This window comes from Anomaloglossus baeobatrachus, chromosome 1 (assembly GCF_048569485.1).
Source record: "Anomaloglossus baeobatrachus isolate aAnoBae1 chromosome 1, aAnoBae1.hap1, whole genome shotgun sequence".
NCBI lineage: Eukaryota > Metazoa > Chordata > Amphibia > Anura > Aromobatidae > Anomaloglossus > Anomaloglossus baeobatrachus.
Window position 1 is genome coordinate 745,413,103 of NC_134353.1, and position 13,282 is coordinate 745,426,384.

Genomic DNA, 13,282 nt, shown 5'->3' on the forward strand with positions numbered 1-13,282 from the left:
CTTGATTTTGCTCAATTCATGGGCAGTTATTTTGTGCCTTTTTTACCAAACACGCTTCTTGCGACCCTGTTGGCTATTTTCCATGAAACGTTTGATTGTTCGGTGATCATGCTTCAAAAGTTTGGCAATTTCAAGACTGCTGCATCCCTCTGCAAGACATCTCACAATTTTGGACTTTTCAGAGCCCGTCAAATCTCTCTTCTGACCCATTTTGCCAAAGGAAAGGAAGTTGCCTAATAATTAAGCACACCTTATATAGGGTGTTGATGTCATTACACCACACCCCTCCTCATTACAGAGATGCACATCACCTGATTTACTTAATTGGTAGTTGGCTCTCAAGCCTATACAGTTTGGAGTAGGACAACATGTATAAAAATTATCATGTAATCAAAATACTCATTTGCCTAATAATTCGGCACACAGTGTATATTGGGAAAACTTGGTGACAGGTTCCTTTTAATACAGATTAAGAAGTATAAACAGATTAACAACAAGTCATAAGTAGAAGGAGCTCACAGATGAATTAAAAGTATAAGCAACACAACAAGTTATAGTCATAAGACACACTGACATGCTATAGGCGTGCTACATATTTCCATTCGGCAAGTTCATGCAAGTGTTGTGGTATTCAATAAATGATGCCCCATTAGTTGTTTTTTTTTTCACATTATGCATAAAGATTGTCTAATTTTATTTTCACTTCAGTAAAATTATCTATAAATATAGTCCTGTGAACCCACACACTGTCATTTTTCCACACTATAAACACAGAATAAGTTACCAGTGTGAAGGTTCAGTGGGTTAAGCTGTACAGGCCCTTCAGTGGTCATCTGCTGCAGCTGGTTGCACATATATGGCTAAAAGTAAAATGAACATCACCATAAGTTATACAAACAATAGCAAAAAATACTAAAAATCAACAGCGTGCTTCCTTTCTTTGCTACATTACAACCTTTTTTATGCCTTTGTTAGTATGTTGCAATAGTAGGTGCATTTATTGAAATGCATGTATGTTTCATCAGCTAGCTATTCTGTTCATCTACAATCTACAGTGTCTTAAAAAAGTATTCAAACCCCATGGAGCTTTCCACTTTTTTTTGTTTGTTTAACACATTACTCTCACAAACTTTAAATGTATTTCATTGCGATTTTATGTAATATACCAACACAAAGTAACAAGTATTTGTGAAGTGTAAAGGAAATGATATATGGTTTTCTAAATCCTTTAAAAATATAAATCTGAAAATTGTGAGGTGCAATTTTATACAGCCCCCTGTTTTATGTTCCCCCTAAATAAAATCCTGGCAATCAATTGCTTTCAGAGTTACCTAATTAGTAAATTGAGTCAATCTGTGTGTAATTAATTCTCATTGTAACTACAGTTGTTCTGTGGAGGCCTCAGAGGTTTGTTTGAGAACATTATTGATCAAACAGCATAATGAAAACCAAGGAACACACGAGACAGGTCAGGGATAAAGTTTTGGAGAACAATAAAGCAGGGTTATGCCCTCACTCCTCTAACTACACATTAGCAGACAGCCAAAGTCATAATAACTTGTCACGTATTTCTCCCAAAAAAGTATTGCAATTACACGTTTTGTCACACACGTTTATTTCCTTCCTGTGTATTGGAACAAAACAAAAAAAAAGAAAGCAAAACAGGCAAATTGGACATAGTTTCACACAAACCCCTAAAAATGGGCCAGACAAAACTGTTTGCATTTTTCCAAAATTGTGGGTAAACAACTTTGTTTCCAGCATCTGAAGCTTTTTCATAGTCACCTGTGCAAAGTAACAGCTGTGAACAATACGAAAATCACAATCCAAGTTAACTCAATCTTTTCTTTTTGTGTGCCACATTAAGCATGAAGAATAGAAAGTGGAGAAGAGAAATGTCTGAGAACTTGAGAACTAAAATTGTTGAAAAATATCCACAATTTCAAGGTTAGAATTTCATGACCAGATATTTTGATTTTCATTTGTCAAAGGTGCACAACATGATTAGAATTGTTCAACCCATGGCACATTTGCCATTTTTCCTGGACATGGACAGCAGAGTCAAACTGATGAAAGGTTGCACGCGGGATAGTCGGCTTGGTGGATAAACACCCCAATCCATTTCCAAAGAAATTCAAGCTGTCCTACCCGCTCAAGGTGCATCAGTGTCAGGGAGAACTATCCGTTGACATTTGAGTGAAATGAATTGCTATGGCAGGAGACCCAGGAGGACCTCACTGCTGACAAAGACATAGAAAGCTAGACTACAGTTTGCCAAAATGTACTTGAGTAAGCAAAACTCCTTCTGGGAAATTGTGTTGTGAATAGATGAGACAAAGATAGCTTTTTAGTAAAGCACATCTTTCTACTGTTTACCTAAAATTGAATAAGGCCTACAAAGAAAAAGAACACCGTACCTACAGTGAAATATGATCAAGGTTCAGAGATGTTTCAGGCTTGTTTTACTGCCACGGGCACTGGGTGCCTTGACTGTGTGCAAGGCATCATGAAATCTGAAGATTACCAAAGGATTTCGGGTCGCAATGTAGTGCCCAGTGTCAGAAAGCTGGGTTTGCATCCTAAGCCATGGGAAGTGATGGGCGGACGCGGACTGTAAAAGTCCAAATCTGCACGGGTTACCTAGCATCTATGCACCAATCCCGGGCACGGAGTTCTCAGAGAACTCTGGGTAATTATCCGGATCCGACCACCCTGTTCATTAAAAAAAAAAAAGAAAAAAGAAAGCAAATAAGAATAAAGCAAGCGTGTTATACTTGCCAGTCTCCGCACAGCTGTAACACTACTTCTGAGGCCTCTCAGTAACCTCATGCATAGGCACTGGTTATTGGGCCCCCCAGCCTAAAAATAGCAGCCTGCAGGTGCCCAGAATTGTCACATCATTAGACGAGATACTCCTGGAACTTTACTCGGCTCATCCCAATTGCACTGGTGTTGAGGAAATCGGGGTAATAAGGGGTTATTGACAGCTCATAACTGCCACCAAGCCCTAGATTAGTGATGGGGAGGGTACATGAGACCCCATTAATAATCTGTAAGTGAAAAGAAAAACCCCCCACAAACACCGAAAAAATCCTTTATTTGAAATAATATACAAAAAACCCACCCTCTTTCACCCGTTTATTAACTCCAAACATCCAGTTCCGACGTAATCCACATGAGGTCCCATGACAATTCTGGCTCTTCTGCATATATACTGTACTCAAAGCACGTGGGCACAAAACATGCCCGTATGCTGTGTCTTTAGGCAGAGACTGAGCTCCAGCGATGAGAAGTGACGTCACTCAGTTGATTTGCGGTCATAGCTAGAGATTCCCACGGTACCCCAGCTTTGACCACAGGTAAACTGACCTCAGGTAACCTCATTAAACACAGTGGCCTCACCTCAGGTGAGGTCACTGAGTTCATGGACCTGCATCTCCTGGCAGAAAAATGCAGGGTTTTTTTGCCAAGAGATGCAGATTTGGTGCTGAAATTTCTACACCATCATCCTGCACCTAATCTTAATCTTCTGGCAAAAAAAAAATGCGGTTTTGATGCAATTATGATGCAATTTTTTGCCGGGAGATGTAGATTTGGTGCAGGAATACGGTGGATAAATTTCAGCACCAAATCTGCATCTCTTGGCAAAAAAAAACTACACAAAAACTATTTTGATGCCATTTTGGTGCAGTTTTCTACCAGAAGATGCAAATTTGATGCAGAAATCTAGTGCAGCCATTTCAGCAGCCCAATTTGCATCTGCTGGCAGAAAACCACACCGAAACGGAGTCAAAACCATTTTTTTGTGTATTTTTTTTTTGCCAAGATATACAAATTTGGTGATGACACTTATACACCATATTCCTGCACCAAATTTGCATCTGCTGGCAAAAACCGCATTGTGTTTTGATGCGGGTTTTTTTTGCCAGAAGATGCAGATTAGGTGCAGGAATATGGTGTAAAAATGTCAGCACCAAATCTGCATCTCTCGATCTCTGTGACTTCACTTGAGGTGAGGTCCAGAGTTTAATAAGGTCACCTGTAGTCAGTTTACCTGTGGTAACAGCTGGAGTACAGTGGGAACCCCCAGCTGTGACTGCAAAAAAACTGAGTGACGTCACCGTTCATCACTGGGGCTCAGTCTCTGCCTGAAGCCATAACGTGCAGACATGTTCTGTGCCCATGCACTGTGACTTTAGTATGTATGTAGCCAAACCGGAATCGTAATACGACCTTGTGTGGATTATGTCAGAACTAGGTGTTTAGGATTAATACAGGGGTGAAAGAGGGTAGTGTTTTTGTATTTTATTTCAAAGAAAGGATTTTGTCGGTGTTTGTGTTTATTTCTCTTCAATTCCAGATTAAAATGAGGGAGGGTCTCGTAGACCCTTCCCCAATACTGATCTGGGGCTTCATGGCAGGTGTGAGCTATTATTCACCATTTATTACCAGATTGCTCTGGTGCAGTGTCAATTGCGATGAGCCAGGTAAAGTTTGGGATTGTCGCAACTAATAGATGCAACAATTCTGGGCGGCTGCAGGATGCTATTTTTAGACTGGGGCCCAATACCCAAGGGCCTTCCCAGCCTGAGAATACCAGCCCCCAGCTGTCAGCTTTATCATGGCTGGGTATCAAAATTAGGGGGGCCCCATGCATTTTTTGTTTTTTTTTTTTAAATATTTACATAAAAAATACAAAAAGAATAAACAAAAGAAGCTGCAGAGGGTCACTTATATTTTGATACACAGCCAAGATAAGCACACACCTGAGGGCTGAAGCCTGTAGCCGTATGCTTTTTCTGCACAGGGTATCATATTATGGGGGGACCCTACACTATTTTTTTCATTTATTTACTTATTTTTACACCACGCTGGCACACAGAATGGGGTGCAGTCTGACTGCAACTAGTCACAGACGTCGAGACTGCCAGTGGGCGGGGATGCAGTCAGGGCTGGCTCCAGGTTTTCGTGGGCCCTTGGCAAAACAGTCTCAGTGGGCCCCATGCACACACACACACATACACCAATACATCCACATACAGGCATATGTACATATACATATTTAAACACAAATTCACAAACAAAAATACATATAAAACAGACATAAATCTATACACAGTCATACTGTGACATACATAGATATACACATCAAACATGCACACACAGGCACATTAATGATATTATTAATATGGGGAACCCTGCAGCAGCCTCACTCACCTCCCCCGCTTCTCTTCCTCCAGCTCCTCCTGGGCATGTAGCTGTGCTGGCCACTGCATGATGGCTGTCACTAACAGTCATGGCCATACACAGTGCACAACGACACTGCTGTATATACCTCACAGAAAGGGCTGAGGGTAAATACATCCCTGTGGACATAGACAGCACTGGGGGCATACACATTACTAGGAGGCATACACATTACTGGGGGGCCTTGGAGGCATACACATTACTGGTGGACACAGGGAGCCTGGGAGGCAAAAAGATTACTGGGGGACCCTGGGGGCCTGTGGTATATACACATTACTGAGGAATGCTGGGAGGCATACACATTACTGTGGGATGCTGGGTGGCATACACATTACTGGGGGCCCGGGGCCATACACATTACTGGGTGACGCTGGGGGCACATGCATAGTGGCCCCTAGAGACATTGGTGGTCTGGGGGCATACACATTACTGAGACATGTTAGGAGCCTGTGGGATATACACATTATTGGGGGAACATACATATTGCTGGGGGCCTTTGAGATGTATACATTACTGGGGTTGCTGGGGGCCTTGGGGCATATACGTTACTGGGGAACCCTGTGATCCTGGGCGGCATACACATTACTGGGGGACCCTGGGAGCCTGTGGAGTATACACATTATCGGGGAATGCTGGGGGCCTGAAGGGCATACACATTACTGGGGAACACTGGGGGCCTGTGCGATATACACATTACTGGGGAGTGCTGGGGAACTGAAGGGCATACATATTACTGGGGGGAGTGGGGGACATAGACACTACTGGGGGACCCTCGGGGATATACACATTACTGGGGGAACGCTCGGGGCCATACACTTTGCTGGGGGAGCCTGGGGGCCTGTGGGATATACACATTTCAGGGGGTGCTGGGGAGCTGGGGGAAATACACATTAGGGCTATACACGTTACTGGGAGACCCTGGGGGCATACACAAAGTGGCACTTGGGGCCTGTGGGACACACACATTCTGGTCCTCGGGATGCTGTGGTATATGCAGGCAGGCGGCAACACCGGAGGACACTGGGGGCCGGCAGACGCTCCTCTTCATCTGTGGGACAGGAGCACATTGCATGCTAGCTCCACCCACAGATGAACCCTGGGCTGTGAACGCTACAGGAGCGTGTTTGGCAAGTTTAAAGTGCTGGCAGCCAGCAAAGTGAGGCTGCCGGCCGGAGCACTGTCTGAGGTCCCCGGAAAGCTGCCCGGGGGCCGCTGGAAAGAAAGTGACCGACCTGCTCCTGCCGACCGCAACTGGGTCCCTCCCGGCTGTCCAGGGCCCGGCACTTGTCCAGGTGCGCTGGGTGCTGACGACGACCCTGGAAGCAGTGCATATGCATGAGGTTAATGAGTGGCCCCGGAAGTAGTGTTACATACACACAGAGACTGCTAAGTACAATGCGCGTGCTATAATCCCCCTAGCGCTGTTTACCTTCATTTTAAACCGCATAATTCGGGTCCCCATAGACGTATATGGGAACCGGCATCCAGCCAGATATCCAGGATTAATTCTGGGTCTGAACTGGGGTTTGTTTTTTTATTTTTTTTAAAAAATCTGGTTCACCCCACCAGTCCCGGGTATCTGCAGGTTTGTCCATCAGTAGTCAGGGATTAAATTACTCGTTGCCGGACCTGGTGATGTCAGGTCTGGGGATGTCACAGGGTGGCCCTTTCGCCTGGTTTCATAGCGCCGAGGTGTACAATAAAGGAGGGGGTGGTGATGGATGATAGTGGAGGTGGATTTCGTGACGCCACGTGCGGTACACGCACAGGGAATTAGTCGCCGCTGCTGTCACTGTCCTCCGGAGCGGATGGTAGTAGCAGCTGAGGTGTTTCTGCTCCCCACAGGTGGAGTGGGCCCCGGGGAGGATGATGAGGGAAGTAGTAATGGCAGGCGCCAAAGCGCGGAGCAGTGGTGCCGGGAATGACAGGCGGACACAGTCTCTGCGGGTTACAGGTGTTTTACTCACAGTTCTTTAAGTGACCCGGTTGCCGCTTCTGAAGAACTGCCCACCGCTGTGATGAGCCCCAGCCGATCCCGAGCAATTCGAGGTCACCGCCGGTGTTCCCACTGTGAGTCCTTTCTGGTCGGGTCCCTCTAATCCTGGTGTATGTGGATATGGAACGGGTCGCGGGTGTTTCCTGCACTCTGCGCAGACCCTGGAATCCCATGTAGCTGTAGAGAACCTGGGCTGAGCTGGATGCTCCAAGCCTCAGGTCCTATGATGCTCCCAGAAGTTTGAGTAGAAGAAGATTGGACCGAGGCCCCATCTGTGTCTCTCACCCCAAGCTGTGCCCAGGGCTAACTGACTATGTGGGAAGATGCTCCTTCCATTTTCCCCAAGTGCTGCCCGCCCCCCAGGTGATTGTTCCAGTGACCGGGAAAGTCCCATGCTTCGTGATTGCCACACCCCTATCTACCCCAGGCCATCCCCCCAGTGGGAAGGCACATACCTGTTTGTGGTGTGTGAATGTGAGAATCACCAGCGATTAACCTTTCCTCACCCGGGATGAGTAATACATCTTAAGGAAGATGCAGTACCCTGTGGTGACTGAAGCATCAGGGGCACCAGATCTAAATCCCATTGAACATCTGTGGAGAGATCTTAAAATTGCTTCCAGTTGAACGGTGGAAGAAACTTGTTGATGGTTATAATAAGCAATTGATTTTAGTTATTTATTCCAAAAGGGTGTGCAACCAAATATTACGTTGAGGGTGCCAACAAGTTTGACTTGCAAATTTCTGGAGTTTTGAGTGATTTACAATACAAGGTAATATTGTGGTACAGTGTTAGCCGGAAAAATCTATTGAAATACTTATTGCCCAAGAATGACAAAAGTATTTTAGGAGTGATACCTTTATAGGCTAACCAGACAAATTATATTAGCAAGCTTTCAGAGCACAAAGGCTCCTTCAGGCAAAATTCATTTGTAATAATGCCTGAAGAAGGAGCCTTGATGCTCCGAAAGCTTGCTAATATAATGTTTCTGGTTAGCCTATAAAGGTTTCACTCCTAAAATACTTTTGTCATTCTTGGGGAATAAGTAGTTCAATGGAGTTTTGATTGAAATTACTGCATGTCCGATTTCGCTTTTTTTTTTTTTTTTGTTCCAATACCCACAAATGAAATAAACATGTGTATGACAAAACTTTTGTAATTGCAATAATTTCCAGGGAGAAGTACTTCATTTTGTGGAACAATTTCAAGGGTACCAACACTGACCCACGGGTGTCTTCAGCCTTTATTGCCAATGCTAATGTCGGTCTCCTACAATTTTTGACCTGCCGGATCTCTCCACTGTTTGTTTGCTGGAGCAAACCAGAGGCCACTTTTCAATGCAAATCTATGAGAGCCTCGTGCTGGTTCATTCCGGCTCACCTAGACTTGCATGGAGAGTTTGTGATGGCCAGTCAGAAGGTGTGGACACAAGATGGCACCGTGGGACCGCAGCGGCATCGATAAAAGGAGGAGATGGTGGAGTGCAAGTATATGTAGGCTCAGGGACTTTAGATTAAAAGAGTCACTCTGGCAGTGAAGAAAAAAAAAAGAAAAAAAAAAAACAAAACGCTGAAATGGTGCTGTAATGGATAAGCCCCTTGGAGCATATGTGACACAAGGGTTCAATTGTCTCTACCTACTGTAGTCCATAAAACAAAGGATTTCAGGTGGCCTTTGTCTTACCATAAGTCATTGATGGTCTATAAAGATTGTGATCTAAGACGATAATTCTTTATGTTAAAATGACAATTCCCACAAAACCAATGTATTCATTTCTGCAGTGACCTGTGGCCTAGACTGGGATTCCACTATAATCAGTCTTTTAGTACGCCTGAAATCTCTATTGTATGGGTCAGTATGACCACCTGTCTAAGGCTGGGTTCACACATAGCGACAGCGACAACGACGTCGCTGTTATGTCACCATTTTTTGTGACGTAACAGCGACCTTGTAAGTCGCTGTTATGATTGCTGCTTAGCTGTCAAACACAGCGACGCAGCAGCGATCATAACGTCGCTACATGTGCAGAGAACAGGGAGCCGGGCACACTGTTTAGCACAGGCTCCTTGCTCTCCTAGCTACAGTACACATCGGGTTAATTAACCCGATGTGTACTGCAGCTACATGTGCAGAGAGCAGGGAGCCGCACACACTGCTTAGCGCTGGCTCCTTGCTCTACTAGCTACAGTACACATCGGGTTCATTAACCCGATGTGTACTGCAGCTACATATTCAGAGAGCAGGGAGCCACGCACACTGCTTAGCGCTGGCTCCTTGCTCTCCTAGCTACAGTACACATCGGGTTAATTAACCCGATGTGTACTGCAGCTACATGTGCAGAGAGCAGGGAGCCGCGCACACTGATTAGCGCTGGCTCCTTGCTCTCTTAGTTACAGTACACATCGGGTTAATTACCTGATGTGTACTGCAGCTACATGTGCAGAGAGCAGGGAGCTGGCACTGGCAGAGAGAGCGGCAGAGGCTGGTAACGAAGGTAAATATCGGGTAACCAGGGAAAGGGCTTCCCTTGGTTACCCGATGTTTATCTTGGTTACAGCTTACCGCAGCTGCCAGATGCCGGCTCCTGCTCCCTGCTCGCTTCATTTCTTCGCTCTCTCGCTTTGAAGAAAACAAACCAGGGCTGTGTGTAACGAGCAGCGATCTCACAGCAGGGGCCAGATCGCTGCTCAGTGTCACACACAGCAAGATCGCTAATGAGGTCACTGTTGCGTCACCAAAACCGTGACGTAGCAGCGATCTCGGTAGCGATCTCGCTATGTGTGAAGCACCCCTAAGCTGGGAAAACTCATAGTAACTTTAATGCTCAGATTTATGACTTTACCGGACTCTCTTGCATGTCACTGCTGGGCTGATCCTCAAGGACTTCATAGCAAACATAATAAGTGACTGTAGTTACCGGATAGTCTCCTGAGAGCTGCTGTTCAGTGTGTGGATTTGGAATACCTTTTACTTTTCCTATGTGCACATAAAACTTTGCTTTATTCTCTAGGACCTCTGCAAAACAAAGAACAGTTTAATTCTATGGAAATAATGGAAATACCATGATATTGTTATACCAGGATATAATTGGGACATATTTAGTTTATATAGTACATTTCAAATGTATTTTTCATTAAGGGATTAGTGCGAGTGGTCGCATGACACTCGGCTCACGCTCGCAGCACAGCAGGAGCCGAGTGTCATGTGACTGTGGTCCGATCCTGTGATCAGACCACAGCTGCAGAGGAGTGAGAGGGACTAATCTCCCTATCTCCTCTGTTGACGGCTAATGCAAGAATCGCATTGCACTCCTCTGTAATGCAAGTGCATTGCGATGTTTCTCTCGCCCCCATAGTCTTGAATGGGTGCGCGTGAAACTGGATCGCATTGCACTCGCAGCATGCTGCAAGTGTTTTCTCGGTCCGATTAGGGTTGAGAAAAAAAAATCGCTCATGGGACTGGCCCCATAGAGTAACATTGGTCCGAGTGGAATGCGATTTTTTTTTTATCGCATTCCACTCTCTCCGAATTACTCACCGTGTGTGCTTACCCTTAGAAAAGAAATTATATATTTGTGTGTATATATATTATATATATATATATATATACACATATATACACACACATACTTCACTAACACAACTAGCTATAAACAAAGATTGGGATACCTGCTACAATACAGTATGTAATATAGATATTTTAATATTACCTTCTAGTTTCAGAAAACTCCATTACTTAGACACAGTTTGTAAAAAAAAAAAAAAAAAAAAACAAGCTGTTTACTACTTTTTCCTGGTTCCAACATGGCGTTACCATTGAAACTCAATGTCCATTATTTTCTGCAGCGTTGAAAACACATCATTGGCTATGTAACCAACCGCTGACCTCTGTTACTCCACCTGTATGGATGGCACAAGCCGGTGAAGTCACCGATTGGCTTTAGCCCTGGTGACATGATTGTTAGCACTGCAGACGTTATTAAACAATGGGAGCAGCAGTGGAGACTCAGTCCTAGACCCAGGGAAAGTAAGTAAAGCACAGTGCAGATTAAGAGATCTTGGAATAAAAATAAGTTCTACAATTGCATGCATTAAAAATGTTCCTGTGCTGAGATAATCTTATATATGTGTCCCTGCTATGTACTGTGTAATGGCTGTGTCTGACCGTACAGGGACATAGTTTGATCATACCACAATACAAAGTATTGACTCAGGGGGGCTGAATGCAAATGCACGCCACAATTTTCAGATTTTCAATTCTTGTGTATATCCACACTACAGGCTCTGTGTCTTCTGGTATTTACTGCTATACTTCTTTGCCCGCTGTCCTGGTCCTTACTGATCCACATGTCATCCATCAGGTCCTGCCCACTGTGCCATCACCTTTGGACTGTGTGTTGCTTACCCTGACCTGTGACTTGGTGAATCAACCTCATCAGGTAAGCCCATAACACTTTAATAAAACTTTCCTAATATGTTTTGGAAACATGAAAACTACTATCAGGAGTAGGTCATCAACAAAAATCTCACCTTTCTTTTTTGATAGTCCACTGAATTTATATTTTTCATCCGGTAATATTAAAATATCATCCAGGACGCATAGCTTTGGAAGACAATCTATAGTGTAGCCTCTATATGAGGTGATAAAGGTCAGGGGATTTCCTTGTAGCGTGAGAATACGAAGATTTTGTAAAGTAGAAATTGGAGAAACTAGAGTAAAGAGATCCGTGAGGTCATTGAAACTAAGGTCAAGAGAAACCAAATTTGGCCTAGAGAAAAAATATATAAAGGAAATGACAATTTCGGTTGAAATGTTTAACAGGTGTCAAAATATAAAATGATAAGTCTCAGACTATACAGTTAGGTCCAGAAATATTTGGACAGTGACACAAGTTTTGTTATTTTAGCTGTTTACAAAAACATGTTCAGAAATACAATTATATATATAATATGGGCTGAAAGTGCACACTCCCAGCTGCAATATGAGAGTTTTCACATCCAAATCGGAGAAAGGGTTTTGGAATCCTAGCTCTGTAATGCATAGCCTCCTCTTTTTAAAGGGACCAAAAGTAATTGGACAAGGGACTCTAAGGGCTGCAATTAACTCTGAAGGCGTCTCCCTCGTTAACCTGTAATCAATGAAGTAGTTAAAAGATCTGGGGTTGATTACAGGTGTGTGGTTTTGCATTTGGAAGCTGTTGCTGTGACCAGACAACATGCGGTCTAAGGAACTCTCAATTGAGGTGAAGCAGAACATCCTGAGGCTGAAAAAAAAGAAAAAATCCATCAGAGAGATAGCAGACATGCTTGGAGTAGCAAAATCAACAGTCGGGTACATTCTGAGAAAAAAGGAATTGACTGGTGAGCTTTGGAACTCAAAAAGGCCTGGGCGTCCACGGATGACAACAGTGGTGGATGATCGCTGCATACTTTCTTTGGTGAAGAAGAACCCGTTCACAACATCAACTGAAGTCCAGAACACTCTCAGTGAAGTAGGTGTATCTGTCTCTAAGCCAACAGTAAAGAGAAGACTCCATGAAAGTAAATACAAAGGGTTCACATCTAGATGCAAACCATTCATCAATTCCAAAAATAGACAGGCCAGAGTTAAATTTGCTGAAAAACACCTCATGAAGCCAGCTCAGTTCTGGAAAAGTATTCTATGGACAGATGAGACAAAGATCAACCTGTACCAGAATGATGGGAAAAAAAAAGTTTGGAGAAGAAAGGGAACGGCACATGATCCAAGGCACACCACATCCTCTGTAAAACATGGTGGAGGCAACGTGATGGCATGGGCATGCATGGCTTTCAATGGCACTGGGTTTGGTTTATTTGTCCAATTACTTTTGACCTCCTAAAATGTGGAGTGTTTGTAAAGAAATGTGTACAATTCCTACAATTTCTATCAGATATTTTTGTTCAAACCTTCAAATTAAACGTTACAATCTGCACTTGAATTCTGTTGTAGAGGTTTCATTTCAAATCCAATGTGGTGGCATGCAGAGCCCAACTCGCAAAAATTGTGTCACTGTCCAA

General features: G+C 43.9%; 1 protein-coding gene across 2 annotated transcripts in view; it reads right to left on the bottom strand.

The window, feature by feature from the left end:
- The window catches only part of LRRC43 (leucine rich repeat containing 43), a 70,912-nt gene that overhangs the window by 38,297 nt on the left and 19,333 nt on the right, over positions 1–13,282 (bottom strand). For both annotated transcript variants that reach the window (XM_075341826.1, XM_075341825.1), the window contains exons 5-7: positions 11,774–12,012; positions 10,087–10,259; positions 785–860 (exon numbers count right to left, since the gene is read on the bottom strand). In XM_075341826.1, the coding sequence (XP_075197941.1) occupies positions 785–860; positions 10,087–10,259; positions 11,774–12,012 (488 nt within the window). The remainder of the gene's footprint in view (positions 1–784; positions 861–10,086; positions 10,260–11,773; positions 12,013–13,282) is intronic.